Raw genomic sequence first — 24,941 nt, 5'->3', positions numbered from 1 at the left:
TCGATACTGGAGCCCAATAAAAAAAGAGTATTTGGGTTCGGGCTTCGCTCCAGACAAACACACTGATAACAAACACACCGCACCAGTGGTGACGGCTGCGCAGATTGACAGACGCTCATTCATCTCAGCACAGACGGGACTCCTCGCCACCTCTGCGGTGCCTCTGCTGGGATGAGTCATTCTGTTTGCGCTGAATATTTGCACCTGCTTTACGCGGCTCCGCCTGTGTCGAGAGATTTGGCGAGGAGGAACGGAATGGAAAATGACAACGTATAAGGGGGCGATGGACCGCAGTAAAACCGAGTGACCCCACCGAGTAAATATCAAGACAAAAAGTGATTATTTGGGTTTTGATTTATTTTAATGCAGGCAAATGATTTGAGATGCAGATATTCTGAGATACAAGCGTAGTCACAGGACGAATAAAACTCATATCAATGGCCCACTGTAATCCAGACAATTTTTTTAACCACATCTTTTATATAAATGTTTATCTTTCAAGGTGTATCTTCAAAAATCATCGAACTCAAGCTGTGCCAAATTGCATCTTTGTAGCTTATTTCCATCTGCCTTCCCTTTCTGCCAGATTTGATTTGATTTCAAATGAATAGAGCTGTTTTTCAATTACTTCTCTGGTTCTTCTATATCAAACAAATTTGTTTTAGGTTCATTTACCTGACATGTTTCGGCGGAATCTTCCGCCTTCGCGGAAGATTCCGCCGAAACATGTCAGGTAAATGAACCTAAAACAAATTTGTTTGATATAGAAGAACCAGAGAAGTAATTGAAAAAGAAAAAACAAGATGAACCTAGTACAACTAGAGCTGTTTTTCAATTCTAGGATGATACCAATCATGGCGGAAGCACTCTTCCCAAAAATAACCTGCGGTGACGTGGCCAGTTTCCCTTCTCTTGGCACCGTGACAAGAACTGGATGTCTTTTCCCTGGCGAGGGCTCAAACCCGGCAGCCGAGCCCAGACGCGTGTTCTTGAACGCCAGCCAAAATGGCCGTCCCCCTACATTGCTCGCGATGATGCCTTGTGTCTCCCTCGCAGAGAAATAAACCATCCGAGCGTCTCCTCCGACACCCTCGGGGTCTTGTTTGTGACTCATAGGAAGGATGATAGACCCTTGCACTTTCATCTTCGCCATGGCTCAAGCTGAAGACTAGGTGCTGTGATCTTCTTTTTATCTCGGCAGCGTCAGCCTGGCAAATATCGCTGGTACGGAAAAAAGGCCCTCTGGCCCACTCGCTGGACTGTGACTGATAACACAGACGTTTACTGCGCCGGTAACATAACCTTTACAAAGATACTCACCGATTGTTTTTAGAGGGGTGTTTGTTTCACAGTATGTGACTGCACTGCCTCAATCTCAGAGCTATTATTTTCAGCCTCTCTCCTACAAACTGAAAACAAATTCCTTGTTTCGCATACTTGGCCAAGAAAAACAAGTGACCTTTTTGTGAGGAGTGTAAATGAGGTGGTTAAAATATTCAACTTTAATCAATTACAACCACAGTGTTGACAGTGACAAGGCAGCAAGCAGTGGCTCTCTCACCCCCATTTTAATGTTGAAGCCTTGAAATGATCATCAATTTAGAAACCTAACCCATCTGTCTAGTATATTTCTGATGCTCATGTGAATCCAGGGAAAATTGGCAATTTGGACCAAAACAGATGACTTGCTATTTAATTTAGGGCATGGGTCCTTTTTGAGTATGTGAGTTCAGTGAAAATTGGCGATTTGGACCAAAACGGATGACTTGCTATTTAATTTAGGGCATGGGTCCTTTTTGGGTATGTGAGCAATTGAAATGTCACTTTTTCGCATCACGTGTCCTCCTTGGAAGCAAGTATTTAATTTGGGATGACTGCTGTTTAGGGTCCTGCTGTTAAAAGGTGTTAACAGCCATCAATTGGCTTGCCAGCATCTTAATTTAACCCCTGCAGGAAATCTCTGTATGCAAAGGTCAGAGGATTTCTATCTCTTATTCAATCTGTTTTTAGGTCCAATGCTAATGTTGTGGCAGGGCATGAGTGCCTTGTTCTTCCCGAGCTTAAATCCACCCTGTGTCCCGCTGCTCGTCATATGCCGAGTGTCACGAAGAGAATATTATGCGGGCTTCTGTCCCCGCTGAGCCAAGTCATGCCGAAAAGACCGTCGGGATGTTACTTGGTTCTCAGGGCGGAACCGGGCTGTTGCTTTCAAAGCCTTGTGTGTTTGGACCATGTGGCGGAGGGGAGGTGGTCAGAGCAGGAGGTCCGGGATCCACAAGGTGCTTGTCGGACGGCGGCGATACCAGCTACCATCTGTCTTGTGAAAATGACGCCTCCCTGGCGCTTTAGTCTTTTTATTTATTTTTTTGCTCCATTTTTGTACCAGCGATGCACGAATGTTGCTTTTCTACCTACGAGAAACTTGTAGTGCTTTAAAATTAGCTGGTGGAGCTGCGGAGGTTCAGTATTTTGCTCCAGGATGCTTCAAAATGGTCTTCAGACTGCTGCCATTGGTCCATTTTCTTCCTCTGATACTGTGGGCAATGAAATGTTTCTCTCTAACATTTACAGATTATTCATGCGTGGCAGCGCAAGATCCCCTGTGTTCATGAATACAATTCAATCCAGGATGCTTGAAGGAGCCACGCTCAAAGTGAGCAACCGCATTTTCGTGGCACTCTCATGGGTTTCAACAGATGTTCATTCTGTCATCTGACACAGTTTGATAGTTTCCATGGCCTAAATCTTGGTTGCCATGGCAGTCACTCCCTTGAAGCTTGCTTCTATCCCGCCTCTCTTTTACTTATCAAACATCCGTTCTACTCTCAGGAGTAATGCTGGGCTCGTTTTACCCGCTGAGCGCTTTACATTTTGGTTTTAGTGGCAGATTTATTATTCTGGGCCAGAGTTTGCCCGGCTGTCTCCCCTCCCGGCAAGCGTCTGAGCTCAGGTGATGGCTCCGGGGGAGATGACTCATTCAGTCCAGAGGGAGCCAAGCCTTCAAAGTCTCATTGTGCTGTCCATTGCTGGCTCCAGTCTGGGCTTTCCCCACACACGGCTATGGTGGCGAAAAAAAAACCACACTCACTGCATTCATCTTGGTCACGTTTTGCTTTCTAAGAGTTACATTTGTAAATTTGGGTAACCAAACATTAATAAGGAGCCCAAATAAAAAACAGCTATGATTTCTTTGTTCCTCCTTGCCTATGTAGTATCTCTAGATTATTTGCTTTATGCACTTTACTGTGCGCATTGCCATTACCAACAAAAGAAGTGTGTGTGTGTGTGTCTGGGGGGACATTTTCAAAAGGCTGCTCATGCCAATTAACTTCAAAATCTTGACGTTTATTACTTTCTTTGGTTCAAATAAATGGATGGTTTGGAAAGTCAGTTACGCCACTGGCTTAATTGCATCAACAATAAATAATGCATCACCAGTGTCGTTCGGTCACAAAAAAATATCAAGGGAATGTAGATTTAAGTGTGTGAATGCCAGCGATGGAAAATTAACTCCAGATTTAAACATAGTTATCAATTGTCTTTTGTATTTGCTTCCTCATTTTCGGTACAAGTATTTACTGATTTAATTCCCTTGTTTGTTTTTGGAGGGGGAGGGCAAAACTCGGAGTACCGTAGAAACCCTTGGAGAGAATTATGTCAGTCTTTTCAATATCATGTCTGCCAAAAGGCAATGATGCAAGATAAAATGCTGCAAGTCTTTGCCAAGTCTTGAACTGTCTTTGCAATATCGCAATTGCCAAAAGGCGATGATGCAAGATGAAATGTGGCAAGTCTTTGGCAAGGCTTGAACTGGTCATTAATTCACCCAAGCACTGCCAAAGCCTATATCTCACTGAGCTGCATTCCAAATGTTGTTTTTTCATCAGGGTCTCTAAAAGATTGAAAAAACAGTTTTTCTTGTCAGAAAGAAATTTGGAACATTCATCATTCCATTTTTAACACCGCTTATCTTGCTCAATAACAAACTGCAAGTACACGGTCCTATGGAAAGGAACTTCAAGGTCCATCAAAACTAACTCAATTCTTCTTCTAATCAAGACAAAACTGTACAACTGCAAGATTGCAACTGTGGTAATAATGCGGGAAGGCCTAGTCTCTTAGAATTAATCGAAATCAATCCCACACGGTGGGATTCTCGGTGATCCATTAATTGACCGCATGGTTCCTGTGAAGAGCCCCAATTCCCACAATCATGCTCTCGCTGAAAGCTGCTGCAAAAAGGGAGGAAAAAAGTCCACATTTCTATCAATATGTCCTACTTGTCCATATCGTATAAGCGCCTCTTTGTTCCGCTGTGTGCATACAGCATACGAATCGCCACAGACAAAACCCAAAGCACAATTACTGACGTTCGGCTTAGAGAGCAGAGCATGACACGTCCTTCACGAGGTGCCAGGCCCTGCAAGAGAGAACGGATCGGACACGGAAATGATGCCAACTGACACAATGGAGCGCTAATTGGTTTGCAGATGTGAGGCGAATGGCAAGCGCCTCCATTTTGGGTGGAGGAGTGGCAGTGGGTGGCACAGCGAAATGCAGAGCATTAAAATAAGCATCCTTCTCACTTGTGCAAACACCTCAACATCTCATCAGCACATCAGACGGAATGTGCAATGAGCCTGCACACATTAAAGCAGAGGAAGAAAGTTTGCTGCTTTTTATAGGTGAATCCCAAGCTTCATTTCGTATCCAACATTCTGTTTGATGAACTCCTGATCGCAAATTTGAGTTACTCGATTACTAGCGACCACTAGGGAACCCCCATGTTTTCTTTCTATCAACAAGAAAGGAACTTTCAAATTAAAGCGATTGAAACGAGTGCAGAGGTTCAATCAATAACCAGAATACCTCAAATGAAGTTCACCTGAAGTTGCTCTTCCAGAAAGTTGAGGATAATCTCGACCAAATTACAAATTAGGACAGCAACAACCTAATATTTTTTGAACAGATTATTCTACCGCTTATCCCGTTGATTAATCAACTAAATGGATCGTCCACAAAGTCAAAGCCTAAGGCACACTCTACTCACCAATCAATTGAAATTTGCAGTACTTTTGGCCCCTGTAGTGTAAAATTGATGGCATCAATGGCAGCCAGAAGCACTCATTCTGCCTCACGCTGATTATGAGCCAGAGCGGCCTGCTCCGTTATCATGGCCGCCGCACGCTTCCGACATCACTGGCACGTTTTTGTTGGACGAGACAAAGCCAGGGAGAGGCGTCTTATCGGAGCTCATCTACAGAGACACAATGGAAGCGCGCGAGCTGAATGGGCGACCATTGTGGAGACGACAGTCACTTAACACACTGACTGTTAAGTGTGTCAAGTCACAAGACAGTGCTTTTGATTCCCAAAGCGTTATCTGTAAAGCGCTGACTCTGCTGCTTATATATTCGCGGCGGATTCATATGACCAGCCGTCATTCAAACGGCATTACACATAAATGCAGATGCAGCAAAACACAAACAGCTACCAATACTCATCCATCACTACAGTAACCCCCCATCCATTTTTCCATAGCTATCCAGCCATCTACAATCTGAGAAACAAAAATTATCTGTTGCGTCACAGAGTTGTCACTTTGTCAAAAAGTGTGATCAAATCATAAACGAGAACGAGGCTCATTTACAATTCAGTGACAATGTCATGCGAATAGTCGAGCTGTGAAGTGTTGATGAGTCGCTTCCTTGTGTGAGTCAGTGTGTTCGCTTCTGTACGTCGGAACAAACATAACATGCACACACGTGCGTGTTATAGCACTGTTGGTGTGAACCCTGGACCTCGGAACACATCATTCCGAACAACTTGAGCTGGACAAAGTAAGCAGGCAGCTGTGGGCGTGATCGTGCGATGTGTTAGAAAGCACAAGTGGGCCTTAGGCATGGTACAACTCCAAATGTATTTGTGGAGAGCCTTCTGTTGCGCTACAATACAAATAACAATCAGTCCCCTTGGGATACATTGTATGCACAATAATTATAGTCTCCTACTTTTACTGCATACAATCGATGGAAAAAGATATTATCACAGTAATCCTGCCATCAAAGCCCCGTCTAAATATATACATACCTGTATACACTAGGGCAGTCAAACTAATTTGTGTCACGGGCCACATCGTTGCTATAGTTTCCTTTGGAGGGCCATTATGGTTGTCAATGTCTTCTATATGCAGTACAGGCTACAAAACAAACTGACGAATAACTAGATTGAAAGGAGAGACTTTTATATTATTTTAAAAAGATGAAAGCAATATCTCTATTTTTTTACGTGAAGACAATTTGTAATTTTAGTAACGACACAAACTTGATGCAAAATCTGTCTTTGCAAAGCCACATAAAATGATATAGCGGGCTGTTGCGTGTTGTTGGAGATGTCCGTCGTTAAGCAAGGAACAGAAAGATGTGGAGTAACAGTTGGTTCTTTATTGGGTTGTTTAATGGCGGCCAGTACACAAAGCACGGCAGCAGATGAAACCACAACCCCCATTCATTGTGTGCGTGTGTGTGCGTGTGTTTGTGTGTGTGTTGTGTCCACCGTTTGTGCCCATGTGTATTGGGAGGCCGCAAAGCTCTGGGTACTGTATCCGTGTTCTGATTGAGCAGTTATGTTTATATAAAATAATAAGAGGATTTGCCCACATATGAACATGAAAAAGTTTGTCTAACTTAACAAAATATGGACACGTTGTTGTTTCTCCCACTTCAGGGCCATATCTGCCCCCCGGGCCTTGGCTTTGACACCTATGCACTAGGGTATGGAAACCATAGTTTGAGGTAGTTATCAATGTGGCTAAGCATTTTTCTATACGGCAGCGAATAGCATTCCAAAACATCAGATACTTGTTTATCATCCCAAATGATCAAGAAACAATAGCTGTTCACACAAATCTCAGGTTTTTGCTGGTGCAGTTTGATGTGAAATGAAGTTTGTTTTTGTCGAGACAGTGTCGCTGCGACACGCTGTTCTAAGTGCTGGAGTGAGACATCTGTTGCAAAGTGGAGAATAAAGCGGCGGCGCTCTATTACCATGGTAATCCCTCGCGATGATTACAGTATCATGTTTTTCTCTCCCGACTATTGCTTCATCCATCACTTCTCGAGTGTAACAATGTTTTTCTCATATTACTTTAATCCTTAAAGTCACTGATAGCCCCACAAAGGACAGTGGCGCATCGAGCCGTGATGTGAAATGTGAAGTGGGGGACTCGGGTCAGATTGAAGTCGGACTTTTAGGACTTTGAACTTGCTTGACTAAAATTCATGAAAGATTCAACTTTTTATTCATTAAATTAGACTTGGATTTAGCTGCAACCAACATGGGAAAAAAAATGGTCTGTCTACAATTAAAATTTCACATTTTCAAGGTTGGGTGGAACAGTGGAGCACTGTTTAGCACATCTGCCTCGCAGTTCAGAGGCTGCAGGTTTGATTCCACCCCTGGCCCTCCAGAGTTTGCATGTTCTCCCCGTACCTGCGAGCTCTCCATATTGCCCATAGGTGTGTGTGCGAATGGTTGTTTGTCTCAGTGTGCCCGATGATGGCACGCAGCAGAGTAAATAAAACTAAAAGAAACTAAAATAAAAGCTAAGAGAATATATCAGGCTTAATAGAGCTTTGAATCAGGTGTGTTGTAGTAAGGGCGCACTTAAAACAGGTTGGATTGGCGTCCTTTAGGACCGCAGTTGGTGACCCCTGCTGTAAAGGCATTCCCCATACAGAATGACACATCTTCACTAAATAACAATCCTCAATTTCAGCTTTTATGATCTTGTCGTGATTGTGAATGGAGGCTAATGTTGTGCGTATATTTCAATTAGTGATGCTCTTGAGAGAACCTGAATTCTCACCATTAAAGGCTCAGCGTGGGCACATGGGTCTAATAATACCTAGCAGCATCCTGCCTGACCTTGCCTTGACAGCCTCCTTTTAGAATCGCCCGGCGTCGGATATGTGCGCTTGCCGACTTGGTCTGATTGAAGAATGGAGCTCTAATAACAAGGGGGAGGTCGCGTCAGGACAGATTGCATACAAGCCTTCCACGGCCGAGTGAGGAAACACTCTGAACGTTACACTTCAACATGATCAAGGGTATTGATATTAAAAACTATAAATTTGCTCGTAAGACTCGCACGAGTCAAAACATTCGATGCAGTTGTACCAAATGAGAGCCAAAGCAATACAACTTTATTTATATAGCGTATTTTAGGACAACCATAAATATCAAATATCAAATGAAAATTACTAAAATATAAATAGGTGACAATAGTACTTGAATTAAAAAAGAGATATTACAACTAAACTATTCGACAACATACACATTTTAGACAAAAACATTGGACAAAAACTAAACATATGAACATTGAACATTTGAAAAAAAGATATCACAAAAGAACTGAAAACTATCCAAATATTTCAGTTGAAAATTGATCGAAATTCGCTTGAAAAACGATCCTACTATCCCATTATTAAGACCAACGCCAAACCCATTACATGGTTTTATTTATTTTAGTTTTACAATCATCCAGTGGCTAACATTGCTTATGTTAAAACATCTGTTCAACTCTTGAATATTCCTCGTCTTTTTGCTCAGCCTAGCATTTTACGCCTCGCAGAAAAATATGAGATGGATTCTTGCTTTGCTTCTCGCTCTTTTGAAAAGGCGCTTTTTCCTGCGCTTCAAAGCGGCGTCGGAGTGGTGGTTGCCTGATCGGCCTGCGCCTGATCAGAGCACTTGCAGAGATCCTCCAACATCAACCCTGCTTGGGATGCGGACCACATTGTACTGTGCTGTGATGAAATCTGCCGATGGAACAGCATGTTGAGATTTTTCTTCTGCACTGCACTGCGCTCCTTCAACCCCGGTCAAACCCAACAAGGTTATCAGCATTCCTGAAAACAATGTTTTCTTAAATGTACTGCCCTCCTTGATCGTCGCTTAGTCATAACACAGCAACGCCTGCAAAATGAAATCAAAAAACACATCGAGAGTTCAGTGCTGAAAGTTCACTTGGGTTGTTGTTGAGTACGCCCACTGTAAAATAAAAATAAATGTGTTGAAAATGTGTTGAAACACCAACAATGATTAAAATAAAGAGAGATGAAAAATGATCAGCGGCAAACAACAAATCAGACGGTAACAAAACAAAGAGGTCAGAGTTCATCGCAAATGCCGTGCTGAATGATGCTAATTAAGTTCATGCACACGCATGCAAAAAAAAAACAAAAAAAAACAAAGCAAAGAATCAATAGCAACATGTTTGGTAATGAGAATGAAAGCGGCTGGCGCGCACGGTTTTATTGCAGACCGTTACATCATTAAAATGGAGGCCACACAAAAGAGTTATTCCTCCTAATAACTGTCATAGCCGCTTCCAAGGTAAAATAAATCACAGCCGCGCACACACAGGCGACACGGTGACGCTTTTACTCTTCTTTCATCGAGCATTTTTATTACAAGGACGCCTCTGTGTAAATATTTGTCATCTTTCTACGACTTTTTTTCACGCAGCTTTCATAATTCACATTAGGTACGCCCACAAATGGGGAGACATTTGTTGGTTTCCGTAGCAACGCGAGAGGGTCGTATCATACATTTCCACATACATGGTTACAAACCATGATTACAACTTCTTGATTAATTTAATAGCTCCTGGAAAAAGCAAGCATTCTAATTCATTTCCCCAATTTATTTCTACAGAAGAAAAAAAAAGATCTTATGACCTTTTTCCTGTATAAACAAGTCTCAATGAAGTACTATGCTCTAAAAAGAAATTGTAATACTTCAATTTTATGCTTTTTGCCCTTCTGAGAAATTATTATCCGCCTTGCAAAAAAAAAAGAAACAAAACGAAACCTTTTCTTATGGGAATACAATTTTATTCTGGTGTTTATTTATGGAGGGAGGGTGGGGATCTCATAAAGTCTCATAAAATTGTGCCTTTTCCCTCAAGAATCCTACCCAACAACAATCTTTTGAAATAACAATTTGTATCACCTGATGACTACCTCATAAAATGTTTATTGAAGAAAATTCAACTGTTCTTGTAAGCGCCTGACTTTTCTTCTTGAAAGATTTTATAATATTATGAGTTTTCTCAATTTGTTCTGGTAAAATTTGGATGTTTTCTCTTCAGAAAGTTGGCTTTCCAACTTACGTTCTTCTGAAAAATATTATTTCATCCCTGTACATTTTCTCTCTCATATGATAACTTTTTACTCAAAATATGGCTTTAATCTCTTGAAACAGTCCCAGATCCCAGTTCCCAAATAGTGGGACGCGTGTGATGCCAGTAAACATGCTTCATTTCTTGATTTATTTCTTTTCTAGCATGGCCGTTAAATATAAATACACTACATTGCCGAAATCTCCCCACTGAAAATGCTGCAAACATAAACAGGAGGGTCCTCTCGTCATCTGTCGCGTGATTGATTAATGCAGCCATGGTTATCGTTAAAATCACATTTATCTTGGGCAACGCATGCCTGCCCCAGAGGAGTGGCAGGGCTTGAGGTTGGAGATGAAACCCAGGTGATTATGCATGGCGGGAAGCCATACATCCGGTGAGCTAATTCGCCGACCGAGCCTCTCTAAAGATGGATTGAACGGGAGCCGCTGGCATTAGCATAGAAAGGCTGCCGCGGAAATTGGAGTCAAAGGCATAACTGCGGGGGGACAAGTGTGTGTGTGTGTGTGTGCTCAAATATGGGTGTTAGTGATCAAAGTGTATAACCCATAATGCGATGAAAGAAGCTAAGCGTGCTTTTATCTTAGCTTCTGCTGCCCTTTAGGATCAATTTCAAGGTGACAAACAACTAGTATGAGCATTTAGCATGAATGCTTACTCTGCAATATTTCACATTCATTGGAAATTTGATTTTTTTTTGAACAAGAATAGTTTTTAGGCATATATGTATATCTGGTGTTCACTTCTGTGTGACATTAATTGATGGCACAAAATGTAACTCAGGAGCTTCCACGTTGAGGTCTTGATGGGTGAAGGAAGCAATTTTGTAATATTTTCTCATATTTGTGTTTGGTATTGCATTTGCCAAAAGAATCCTCCTGTTTCATTTTGGAACCATGTTGGGAAGGGATGTGACATCAAGTCACCCACTACTTGCTATGGATTGATCGCTTGCCTATGGCTGTAAATCTGTCTTTTCTTATTTTTTGCTAATCACTAGGTGACCCTAATAAGACACCGTAGGGGAGGAGGGGAAGAAAAGCGCCAAGAGCAATCCTATCAGCCCCGCCTGCTTCCTTATTTGACATTGAGAGATCAGATACATTTATTTATTCATTTACCTTTCATCAGTATTGACGCTGCAAAATTGTAGTGTAACCAACAATGTGGTTTGATACAGTTTTTCTTGATAAATCATATCTTTCATATGAGACCCCAGGTACAGTCATAAAAGACAGCGTGCTAGATATAAATATATAGGTCAAACTACAGATCAATAATTGAGCATTGTCATAATCTGTTGGTCCCTTCTACTGATTTGTCGCATATTTGTTGGTATGTATTATTATTGTCAAGCATCTGTCTGCTGTGACTAAATATTTGCTCTTTATGTTATTATTTCTGACAGGAAGTATCAATGGATTTATGTAATGACACGTCATTTTCTGGCCTTAATAATTGTGAAGTGATGCAAATATTGTTGAGAGTCTTACTTTAAACAAAAACAATATTGCATAGAGTTGTCGGTACTTGCATCGGTTCATTGGGATCGAGTCGCAGGTGGTGTGTTAACGGCCTGCTCCTTGAGGCGTTCTTCCTCCTCCTTGCTCTTCTTAAGGTAATTGTCTTTCCAAGCCCGTGCGCATTGGCTCAGTTTGGTTCGGCCCGCTGAGCCGTGAAGGAACGAGAGGGGAGATGACAGGCCCACTGTGTTCCCATCGTTTGGCATCCAATGATTGGCGACTGTTTTAACGTCCGCTTCCTGTTGCTTGTTTTGGCTCCTTATTTTGACAAGTCAGATTTGCCAGGCATGCATGAGATGGAACCTCCTCGTATAAAATGGAAAATCCCGTAGCCGTCAGCTACTGCGTATGCCGCTAACTGATAAAAAAGCGTTTAGCAAAAAGAAGCTCTTATGGGATTTTCAGAGCACGATCCAACAAGGGGAGCGCTTGACACACTTAACTTGTATAATATTGGGCAATCTAATGAGGTCGCGTACAAGAGATGGGATGACAGTTCTTCAGAACGTTTGTATTGGATGTCCAACATATTGCATTCACCGAGATGAATTATTCAATTTTCACGCAAATTAGAACCGTTTCCAGCTGTCAAAATAGCCCAAGGGTGAAAAATTACAGTAGCCATTTCCAAACAGCCCTGTTTAAATCAGACGGTTATGAATTTGGGGTCTATCCCTTTTCATTTCAAAGGAACAAGTGCAGACTCCCCTCTACTGCGGGTCAAGCGTGACCCTGGGACAATATGGCTGCCGGAAATCGTGGCGCGGTGCAGGTGTAAGCTTTGTTGTCATTGGGGGGTTTCTGGCTGTTATTGTGCATCCAACAACGCTGGTGCTCTGCTTAGCTTTTGGCTTTGACAGAGCTGGCTCATCTCACTTTCTTTCATAAAAGAGATACGACTTTAGAATGAATGACTGTATGTGCTGTACAGTTCTGGTACGTTTGCCACATTTTTCCTCAAGATGTACGTATGATTTCATTCAACTAGGAATATGATTTCTGCCAAAATACAATTGATCAGAAATTACTGAGCATTCTTGTAAATTTACAATGTTTTTTCTCAAGCAAATATGACTTTAATTAAAGCAATTTTGCCTGCTTGTTGATGACCCGTTTTCCACCTGAATGTGACTTTTTTAAAGTACTACCTTGTCTTAGTAGCTCAGGTAGCTGCCAAGTCACAAAGGTTTCATGTGATGGTGATTTTCTTCCAGTTGCCATTGAATTGTCGTGTGTCTTGTGAAATCCTAAGGTGTGTGGTCGACCTTGTTTTCGGTGAGTCTTCCAGGGTGATAAATGTAGCCTGACCATATGAGTGTGTGAGTGTGTTGGTGTCTTGTCCTTTACTGTCTCCTCTTTCTTTTGCAGTTAGCTATATGAACATTTTGCTTACTGGATGAAATGAAATGAGAAAAAGTCTATTGTATTTTGGGGTTTCTTCTCCCTGTGCTGGCATAAAACATGCTTTTCTTTAATTTCATAATATTTTAATTTGATTACATGAAATGTGATGAAACCTCCCCAGTCAAACACCATCTGAAACTCAGATAAATTTCCCTTGGGAAATAATCCTAATGGAAATGAATTTTATGATTAGAAATAATCTCAAAACATTCATTAACTGTACAATTGTTGAGCTGCATGTTTTCTTTTAATGTTCATAACTTCACAAGTGTGAAAAAGAAGTACTGTTGAAGTCTTTGAGCCCTATTTTCATGCCCAGCGCAATTCTAGCGCAAAATGTAGTTTAATTGTGTATTTCAGTAGACGGTGCAGTTAGAAATGGGTGTTTTCCAAAATAGATCCTCAATGATCATAATAATAATAATTGTTATTATTAGTAGTAGTAATAGGAGAATAATTGGAATAATTAGAAAAATTACAATGATAATGACAATATTTGTTATAATAATACATTCAATTAATAGATTTTTAATTGATGATTCAGAAGGTTTGGGCACACTGTCATATTTATGGAGGAAATCAGATGACATGCACAACACATGAGCGGAGCGCAGAATCTGTCTGCCTGCGCCTAGATCAAATCCACTAAAATAGCATGACACCACTGCGCCACATCTTAGACTGGCTTTTAGCTGGTCTAAAGTCTAGTCTGCTTTTCACCAAATTGTCAGACGCGCCAGAGAGATGGATGGATGGATGGATGGATGGTTGGTTGGTTGGATGGATGGATGGATGGATGGATGGATGGATGGATGGATGGATGGATGGATGGATGGATGGATGGATGGATGGATGGATGGATGGATGGATGGATGGATCATCCATCCATCCGTCAATAGACAGCTGACAAAAGTGTCAATATATGAAAAGATAGAACAAATAAACAATAAACAGCAGGCAAAAGTGTCAACATATATAAATAAACAAGATTAAATAAATAAACAATAAACATGCAAGAGGAAATATCCTCTCTGCCTCTCTGCACCTTGACAAGTGATCTACAGACGGGGAAAATAGTCCGTTCAATGATAGAAAAACTTTGGCACAAGTCGACTCTTAAAAAAAAAGAGCTCATTAGCCCAGCAACCCCAGACTTGTTAACTGTTAGCACACTGTGAGGAGGAGCAACTACCAAAAAGCTTCCAGCACAGACAGATCAGCGTGAGAGAAAAAGCGACTCAAAGCTGATTTCATTTGATTTTTAAAAAGATTTTCTCTTCTCAACTGTCTGAGGCTTACAGAAACCCAGCGTGGGAGTTGAATTGCACCCACGCGGCTGTTTGAACCGCACGAAATGGCCGTAACCTCCATTTGACTTTGAAGAAGTTGGCCAAATTGGGAGAATGCGATTCGACTTGCCGGCTGCATTCTGTCAGATTTATTATTCATTATTTTAACATTACCCTTTAAACCTTAGCTGATAGCTGTTTGACTACGTACACACAGATTGGACATCATATTTTTAGTGAAGAGTGATTCCCTGAAGCTTAAAATCCACCACAGTTTAACATCACCTATCTGACCAGTATAGTACCTGCTTCTGATTGAATTCCCTAGTAGGAGTTCATTCAAATTTGAAGGCTTTGCATTCTAAAATTCAGACTTTCTTGTTTCCCCCACATCCTGCGACATAGGCTAAAATACTTTAAAATTTAAGCTTCAGGTTGGGATACAATTACGATTACAATTAAAATTTTGGGTTTTGGAATGTAGAAGGGAGGAAATTGTGAATTTTATGTTTTACGACAACTTGCAAAAGCCTCTACCCAAATAATATGAGCCAGGCTAAATTACGACTAGCTAGTATACCTGCTTCCAAATGGAGCTCAAGAAGGCAAATTCCCTTTTTGTTGGAGTCCTCACTATCTACGTGTTCACATTTGTTGCTCAAATTGAACCACACAGAGCCATCCTGTCGTTTTAAGCCTTCATTTTGTCCTTACACTCATCCAAGGCCCTTCTTCTTTGGTCCATCCTCTGGGGAAATGTCCTCATATTCAAGATTCAAGATTCAAGAGTTTTTTATTCGCCATGTTTGAGCGTGCCAAACAAGGAATTTGACTTCGGTAGAAACACACCCTCTGTTCAACATTTAGGTGACTAACAACATTCAGGACATGTGAATAATGCAAAAACAGTGTAGACAAATTCAAGAAGGTGTGAGGAGCAGGATGTTATTGCACAGTAATGTCTCTGAGACTCTATGAGTGGTGTGAGTTCATCAGAGCAACAGCCTGGGGGAAGAAGCTGTCTCTGTGTCTGCTGGTTTTGGCGTACCGAGCTCTATAACGCCGTCCGGAGGGGAGTAGTTCAAACAGACTGCAACCCGGGTGAGAAGGGTCTGTAGAGATGTTCCTTGCCCGATTCCTGGTCCTGGACAGGTACAAGTCTTGGATAGATGGGAGGTTGATTCCAATGATCTTTTCTGCAGTTCTGATTGTCCGTTGTAGTCTGTGCTTGTCTTGTTTGGAGGCCGATCCAAACCAGACAGTGATGGAGGTGCAGAGGACAGACTGGATGATGGCAGTGTAGAAGGTCTTCAGAAGCTCTCGCGGCAGGTTGAACTTCTTGAGCTGTCTCAGGAAGTACAGCCTCTGCTGGGCCTTCTTCCGGACAGAGTCTATGTGGCCGGTCCATTTCAGGTCCCGAGAGATTGTGGTTCCCAGGAACTTGAAGGTGTCTGTGGAAAGAATAGTATTACTCGTGGAAAGAATAGTATTACTGGTCACTCACCTAGGAAACCTGCACTCTCATCATCACACACACACACACACACACGCACACACGCGCACACAAACACGCACAGCAACATCCTGGTTGGCAATGAAGACTCGTACATTTTGTTCTTATTTGGCAGCATCAAGCACACGCACACACACACACACATTAAAGTGCGCATGATCTCACAGTCTCCGTTATGTAAAATCTAATCCTGTGACCATCCACACTTTGTTGTGGGTGCTTTTGAGTACTCCAGCGCTTCCAACTAACTAGATAACGCAAGATCCTGCCTTAGGGTGAAATGAATCCCCAGTTGACCGCCAAAAGTTCATTCAAAGCTGAAAGGTCTATTCTCCGCAATGATGGTTCCAGTATACATATGTTGAGGTTGGCTAATCAATCGCCAATTACGTCTTGCTGAAGTCAATAGGTGCAGCAAACTCCAGTGACGCCTTAAGCGTGTGGACATACTTTTTCTTCAAATAAAACTGGTAGCATAGGCACTTGTAAACTGTGCAACCCTATCCTCACAAACGATATAACAAACTCAAGTGCCGAGAACACCCATGTTTCTCACCAAAAACAGGCCCAAAATAGCAAAAAGATATCGCGTCTGCTTCCACAATGAAACCGAGACAAGCCATTGTTGACCAATAACCTCTTTATTGTAAAAATGAACAGTTACCGTCAAGTGTGAAAGTAAACATCCAGCTTGCGTTTCTCCCATCTGCTTGGCTGCAGAAGAGACACTCAAGTGCTTCTTTGGATTCTCGTTTTAACCTAGGTAATTTCCTCTGCGATTCTAGCCAAGTGAACTGACTCTCAAGAACTTACGGGTCAAGACAACAGAATCGTTTGAATACTACAAATGCTAAGGAAAGGTCCTTGGATGCAAGCTTTAAGCTAATTAGCATATGTTGCTCCTGGCCAACCTTTATGAAGGAAGGTAGCACTTTGAGAAGTGCATTATAAATTAAATTTAATTATTATTATTATCATCATTCATCTTCCGAACCACCAAAAGCTACTGCTAAGTATACAGAAAGGACTCTAGTGGGTTTTGTCCAGTGTTTCATTATGTAATGGTTGGAGATGGGGGTCAGTAATCATGTAGTTTTATTGCTTCCTTCTTTTTGATTGCCGTTGACATTCAAGAGCGGGCTCTACCTACAGTAGTTGTCATGGCAACCCCCTTATTGCTATGCAAGGTTCCAACGACCTTGATCTGCAAATGTTGCCACACGAAGGAAAAACATCAAACCATCCTGGAATCCTTCGGGAATTTTCCTGAACCCTGCTTATCATTCCCTAAGCCCAGCCACTGTGAGGTCGGCCCTAAACACCTTGATCAACCTTTATCCTTATCCTGTTTACCACAGAGATGCCATAAAATTGCCTTTATCAGACACCCTTGTGCTTTTAGCCCATCTTGTCATAACTCTCATAACTTTCTTGCATTGCATTATTTCCTTATGCGTGGATATGTTCTTAGCTTTCACATGAAATTTTACAGAATGTTTGTCCTGTGTGTAACATATTGATGTGGCAAAGAGGGTGTTGGAAATCAAGAGGAGGAAAACTGGACAGAAAGTGTGTTAGGGTTTAAATTGATGAGGTGACGATCAATGTTGATGGAGAGTCATAAAGCTTCCAAACGCTCATTTTACAGGGGACTTTGCACTCGTCCATCTGCCGCCTTCACCAGACTAGCACTCTCTGTGTAGCAGTAAAATGTCCAGGCAGCAAGGCAGCAGTCTTCATTCATTTTCATCAGTCCAAAAGCATGAAAATTAAGCTGATTGTTGATGAGCTTGTCGGTTAGCCTCGCTGGCTTTGAGTATCCTGATCGCTGGTAGTTGTAAAATATTCATACCAGTGAAACCACGGAAGAAATTGAAACGCCATCTTTGTTGCTTAAATGTCCACGCGCTCATATGGAACACATGATGAGACAGGCCAGTCCATTGAAGTGAAAAACGTGCACAGGCTCCTACTTTTTATGGTGAGAGGTATTTGGAATCATTTTCTTTTTGTTTCTTTGCTGTTCCGGCAAAATGTTGTCTGGTGAAACCTGTCCATGGCGCAAACGCAAAATGCATTGTTTATACAGAAAAGTGACACGGCATGGACAAGCAAATCAAGTAGCGTCATGAGAAAAAGTCATGTGGATGTCCATAGTCAAAATGAAGAGCTGCAGGAAGACGCCCTCAGTTGTCGTGGCAGTGTCTGCGAGGAGGTGGTCCACCTCAGATCACGTCCCAGTTGGTTGATGTGGAATACAGACAACCACTTTCAGTTTGGTTGTCACCTACCAGGACGGAAATCACAAACTGCAGTCGAATTGGCCGCCACAGGTTGATTAAAGGCCATAGCATAGAAATGTTAATTATGTCTTTCATGCTTCTACTGAGGTAGCAGCTCTGATATCTATTGGTAGGGCATTCCAAAGCTCTGGAGCCGAAATAGAGAATGCTCTTGACCCTGCAGACTTCTTTTTGGCCCTTGGGATCACTAAAAGACCAGCGTTTTGCGAACAAAGGTTTCGGGACGGAACCGATGATACAACTAGGTTGACGGCAGTATAACGGGCTGCTGTGGAGGAGTTGTTTTTTTTTGTTTGTATTTTTTTTTATTGGCTCACCCGTTCCCCATTTGTACTCTTTTTAAATAATACCACATTGTGAATTATTTTATTTTGTGGATCCCCAAACTACCTACTTTGGCAAATTTAAGAGCCACTGTTTTAAGGTCTGATCTATGTGCAGTATTTCATAGAGCTAATGGTGCTAATAGTACCCAAATGACGAGGCATTGGGCCCCGTGATGGATTTTCTGAGCGTGAAACTTAACCAACACATCCGTAGGGGCTCACTCACCTCCCCGCTCCCTCGTTTTGCTTCCCTGATTCTCCCGCCGTCCGCATCAAGGGGGTGCGCATGCAGTGAGTCTTTAGGGAAGGACGTCCTTCACCACGCTGCCGCACAGCAACTTTGTCACCACAAGTTAATTAGCCTCCGACATCAAGGTTAGCTGAGCGGAGACTCTAAATGGCATTTGAAATGTGGAAGAAGACAGTGTTGCATTTGTGGAAAAGTTTTTGTGATTAGAATTCTGTGCGAGGACGTACGTTGTGGACCTTTAAGGGTCATCACTTTACATGGGCCTGCATAGGTGCTGCTTTTATAGTTAGCAAGAGAGTTGAAATGGGTCTTAAGTCTTGAATTACTTAATGCACCGACCTAATTAGGCCTAAGACCATTTTTTAATGGTAAAATAGGGATGAAGTGATTACGTGCTTCGCTAGGTACTGGTATTTAGGCTCGCAACAGCATTTAAATGGGCTCGACAACAGGTTATGTGCTAACGAGGGCGTTTTGTAGCGGAAATAATTAGACTTACATTGCTTGCCTGATGGCAAATTTTTCAGGCAGACGTTTATATAGAGATTCTGTTGTTTTGGTTAGCGATAGAGTTCAATGTGCGAACATGACTGTCTATGAACTAATATGGTTCTAATATTTATTCTTTGCTATTTTTAAGTGCATTTATTTGCCTTGAGGCAGGAAATACTTTTTTTATATATTTGCGTTATGATAGATTAGCATATGAGCAGAAATGCCTCCTTACCAGTCCATTAGACATTTCCGAGCGCATGCTGGCATTAAATGACATTTCACAGTGATTGGCGGCGCTAATTAGTTGATGAGAAAATGTCACCACGGCAGGATTTGAGTGAACAGTCTACTTTCAGCTCATAAAATTTGCAAATTAAAAGTTGCTAGAATGACTATTATTATTCCCGCAAAATTCCCTCAAGCTGTGAGAAGCAAAGTAAAGGAAAAAGTTTCCTTTTCTGTTCAGTGAATTTAATATTAGCCTGGAGTGAAGCAGGAAGCAGCAGAGCCTCTTCCGGGCATTGTGAAATTCAAAATGTTTTACACACCACCATATTCAATGCTAAAAGAAATGGTTGGTGTGAGGATCTGAAAAGTTTGGTATGAAAATGTTCTCCCGAGCTAGTAGGGGGTTCCTATAGGTATACTGCGGCTCCCTCCGACATTTCCCTCCCAAACATCCACGTTATGTTCAGTGAAAACTATAAATAGTCCATAGATGGGAATGCTTCTTTGTCTATACGCATGTGCCATAACATTGACTGTCTACCAGTCGATAAGCTCTGGCTCCACCGCAACCCTAATGATGATAGGCACGAAGAGAAAATTGCCATTTTGTTTCTAAATCAAGCGTTTCGACAGGAATTGGAATGAAGCTGAATGGCAATCAGCTATTCTAGACGGGTGAGTGACGCTAAATTTTAAAGGTGTTTTTCTTGCACATCTCTGAACCAGTCTCCCAGAACTCATTCCGTAGCACCTGCTGGAGAGAAAAAAAAACAGCCCCAGTTTCAGTGGCTTACACGGATTTCAGTGGACATGTCTCTCATATACGTATATCTGAAAACGTGTCAAAAGTAGCCATGCTCTAAATCTATGCATAAAATGGACATTCTGGTTGGAAGCAGCAAATTCCTGGCCTTATACATGGAGAAACCAAAATTGATGACCATGTAATGTTATCTACAGTTATGGTTTGAAGCAGCAAATTCCAGGCTTGTGCTTTGACAAACCTTGACTGGGGTATTCATCCAAATGAACCCCAACCAGAAGCAATTATCTAGGCTATGTTAAATCACTGTAAATGAGTCCAGGATGTATCCCACCCTACGTCATCTAGAGATTCTCAATCTTGCTCGCGACTCCAATGAGGAAAAGCGGGATAGAAAACAGATGGATAGACTCCTGCGTCTTTTGTTGTTTGCGACCATTACTTGACAAATTCCTTGGTGTGACCAAAGTCCTTGCCAACACCAACGTCGTCTGAGTTCATTAATTAGTCGTCACCCCGCCTGTACGACGACGGACGGGTGCTTGTCCCGGCCTGTCAACACCTCGCCTTCCAAACGGCAGCCGGGCACCTCCGGGTCACCGCCGTCTCATCAATTTTCCCGCCTCAAGCAGATGGCTGCGTCCGATATTTCCTCTAGAGGCAGAATGAGGGGCTTGCCTAGCTTTTTTTTTCCGGGAGATTTTCTCCTGTGAGACGGCGAGGTTCGCTTCTGGTTAAAATCAATTTGTTTCCGGTGCGTTGAAAGTGAGCACAGAGTGCAGGTGGATGTTTGGCGAGTTGCCGCTGTGCAAGCACTGGACTAGAAAGGAGAACCGCAGTGACAGCATACACATGCGAGAACACACATGCTGACCATCTGGATTAGTCTGAGGAAAAAAACGTCCACATACCGCTCCCTGCTGTGAGATTTCAACATTTAGCTTTATTTTCCAGCAAATGTTGCTTTTAAGTGCTTCTGACAGCTGCAGTTGAACAGTTATTGTCCTTTAACCAAGCTGACACGTGGATGGCATGCCTGCTTCCGAGTCAAAGGTTCTTGGTTCAAAACTGATGACATGAAATGGTCATGTGTCTTCTTGAGTGGACTGTTGAAATAAAATCCTATATTAGTATCAGTAACGCCTTCAAGAAAATTTGAAACAATTACTTTCTTCTCTAATTGGTACAGATTTTGATGGATATGTCTGTAATGGCACGATACTGGCAAATGTCTCAAGGATGGTTGAAATTGAGCAGACAGTCAGCGGCCTTTGTTTGGAGCAGGTACTTATTTCCGCGCCCTGGCCCGGATGGTGCGAACAATCAGATAAAACAGACCAGATTTTATGAGGAGACAGAAACGTCACAGCAAAGCTGCAATAATCGAGCTTTTTTTTCACGGAGTGGAAAGCACACGTCTGTGAGAAGTGTTGCTATCTTGCTATGTACGTATGTATGTTGTGGCACCATCACGTTTCTTTATACTGCTACGCACCGCGCAACACAGTCCAACCCGCTCGGAATGGATTGCAAAATAAAAAGAAAATGAGTGGGCAACTCAAATTCACACATTGAATGCTTTGATCTACTGAATTAGTGAAATGGAAAAATGCGGCTTCGTAAAATCAAGTCAAATTTATTTACTATACAGTTCTTAATCACAGAAACGTCTCAAAGGCTTCACGTGCCCATAGTTGGCAAATATTAACGGCATCCTCAGATCGTAACACCCAGGTGGGCAAGTAAAAACTCCAAACCTTGAGAAGGGCGCTCAGATGGGAGGATCCTCCTTCCAGGACTGCCATGGATGATATTTTGAGTGGCTGCATTGCCTTCATTTATTGACTCTAGCATCTTTTACGGCATGATACTGAAAATATATAGTTCCGTGTATGCCACTTGGAGGACTTTATTAAAAACTAAGACACCTACATCATTATGATGGCAACTAGTTCATGCGTGATTATCCCATGTTTAGCACATCTAAAGAGCCCAAAATGGAGATGAGACTATGCGACAAGCCTTACAATTTGATCTCATCATCCCAATTATCAGAGTCGCTGTCAGGCTCTTTGTCCTCGAGTCCTAACCTGAGGTCCGAGTGGCCGCTTTGCATGAAGAGATGCTAATCCCCTCTGGGAGACACAAAGACGATCAAGAGAACGAGTAATAATTTAGTGCAGCCGCTTTCATCTGAGCAGCTCACCTTTGCTGTCCGGGCACTTAAGCTTTGGTTTCAAGTGACGGAGTTTTGTGTTTGACTCTAAGGATGTTTAACCATCTCGGCTCTATGCTGGCACTTTGTGTCAACCTTTTTCCTTTTTGAGGAAACATTTTAGCTGTGTTGATGCAAATGTATGAAACCTTCAACGGTGTTTTCGTTTAGTGAGTGAGTGAGTGAGTGAGTGAGTGAGTGAGTGAGTGAGTGAGTGAGTGAGTGAGTGAGTGAGTGAGTGAGTGAGTGAGTGAGTGAGTGAGTGAGTGAGGTAGTGTTTATTTATCTGTACCCCATGAACAATGTGTACAATTATACACAGTTGATACACATTTTGTCTCACACATGTTTCAGGGGCCACCAAAGACATGGGCAAGATGCTGGGCGGCGAGGAGGAAAAAGACCCCGATGCCCAGAAGAAAGAGGAGGAGAGGCAAGAGGCACTGAGGCAGCAAGAGGAGGAACGGAAGGCCAAGTACGCCAAAATGGAGGCAGAGAGGGAAAACATCCGACAAGGCATCAGGGATAAGGTAAGAAACGCAACACCTGCACCAAAATCACATGTAAAAATTCAAAAAGGATCAACTAAAAACCACAATATAAAGCTTTTCCAAGGTTTCTGCCTGGATATAAAAAGTCTACACAGCCCTATTGAAATGATAGGTAAAAAAAAAAAAAAAAGAAACATTATTTTGAGTTTTTACCACAATTGTGACATAATGTGTAAAATTCAATTGTAAAACAAAATAATGCTGATAAAACGCAACACCACGTTTTCCACCCAAAAAATGGGGAAATGAGGCTGCGGTGACAGAAAATATCAAATGACAAAAAAATATCGAAAATGAAATTTGCTAATATGTAGGCGCCAAGCCGCAAATATTCGGGGGGTCCACTGTCCTTCTCTTTTAAACAGAATGTGTCAGTGTTCAGGATTAAGGGGCTTAAAGAAAAGTCAAGCATACGAATAATACACAGTCGTCTCAACATAGCCAACACTTGACTTTGGAGCCGACTTTTTGTCACTCTGCGGAGTCACACTTGTTCCCCCTGTTGAGTTTTGTTAGAGGCGAGAGAAAACGACAGCCCCATACGACGTTTGAGGCTCAACTGAGCGTAGCTATCGTCTCTTCAGGCTTTTTGTTGCTCTTTGAATAACTCTGAAAGGCTGCCGAGCAAGACAGATGGCGGGCAGCAAAGAGCACAAACATGGAGGCAGAAGGCAGACGAGCTGATACCCGTCAGTGAATCCTCAAAGTCACTGTTGCTTCTTAAGAGACATTTTGGGGGTAAAATGTTAGCCATTATGAATGACTTTACTGACGTATGAGGAACATTTTTTAATGTACACTACCCAAAAAAGATGGAAACTCAGTAGTGCAGCTTTTGATGTTTTTAACAAACATGCATGAAGTAGTGCTGGACAAAAAAAAAGACAAATAAACATAAACATGATGAAAATGTGTGAAAATCTGACTACCGTGTCAACTGTTGTAGATGCAACAGTAGCTCCTCCTCAAGGCTTTGGAAGTATTTTAACCACCATGATAGTATGGGCTTTGTCATGTTCAAGTAGGGCCACATACCACTTTGGCATCAGAAGTGGGATTTGCTGTAAAAATACTAATTAGTTTGAAAACAGTCAGATGGGTAATTTGCAGTAAGGAAATCAATTTGGGCGGCTCTGTGATGCACTGGGTAGCACGTCCGCCTCACAGTTAGGAGGGTGCGGGTTCGATTCCACCTCCGGCCCTCCCTGTGTGGAGTTTGCATGTTCTCCCCGGGCCCGCGTGGGTTTTCTCCGGGCACTCCGGTTTCCTCCCACATCCCAAAAACATGCTTGGTAGGCCGATTGAAGACTCCAAATTGTCCCTAGGTGTGAGTGCGAGTGCAAATGGTTGTTTGTCTCTGTGTGCCCTGTGATTGGCTGGCAACCGGTTCAGGGTTTCCCCCGCCTACTGCCCGATGACAGCTGGGATAGGCTCCAGCACTCCCGCGACCCCTGTGGGGACCAAGCGGTTCGGAAAATGGATGGATGGATGAAATCAATTTGCTGTTGAAACAATGGAAATTCAATAACTGTGACATTGGTGTCAACAGTCCGAATCACTATTTGCGAAAACACAGAGTCGTCTCTGGACACTGAACACCCTAAAGTAAAACCCTTCTCTCTAATAGGGAACTTGCCACAGAGAATTCAAAGATTGACATCTGGACGAGTGAAATGTCAAGTCTGACATTGGTGTCAGATTCACCATTAGGGCACCCTTAAGAAAGATTCGTGACTCTGATGGGGAAATCGCAAAGGGAATAGAAAAACCTCTTTTAATGCCCAGCACAAATCGAATGCGAAATGCAGTCTAATTGTCCGCAAATGGTAGAGGTTTTCTTTATTTTTGTATTTTAATAGACAGGCACAGTTGGATAG

At 42.3% G+C, this 24,941-nt stretch overlaps 1 protein-coding gene across 1 annotated transcript in view; it reads left to right on the top strand.

The window, feature by feature from the left end:
• LOC133162992 (complexin-2-like) overlaps positions 1-24,941 on the top strand; it is a 40,304-nt gene that overhangs the window by 12,968 nt on the left and 2,395 nt on the right. Inside the window, exon 3 of the mRNA XM_061292481.1 lies at positions 22,868-23,043. Coding sequence (XP_061148465.1) covers positions 22,868-23,043 — 176 coding nt within the window. The remainder of the gene's footprint in view (positions 1-22,867; positions 23,044-24,941) is intronic.

This window comes from Syngnathus typhle, linkage group LG1 (genome assembly GCF_033458585.1).
Source record: "Syngnathus typhle isolate RoL2023-S1 ecotype Sweden linkage group LG1, RoL_Styp_1.0, whole genome shotgun sequence".
Taxonomy (NCBI): Eukaryota; Metazoa; Chordata; class Actinopteri; order Syngnathiformes; family Syngnathidae; genus Syngnathus; species Syngnathus typhle.
This window is presented reverse-complemented; position numbering and strand designations above follow the sequence as displayed.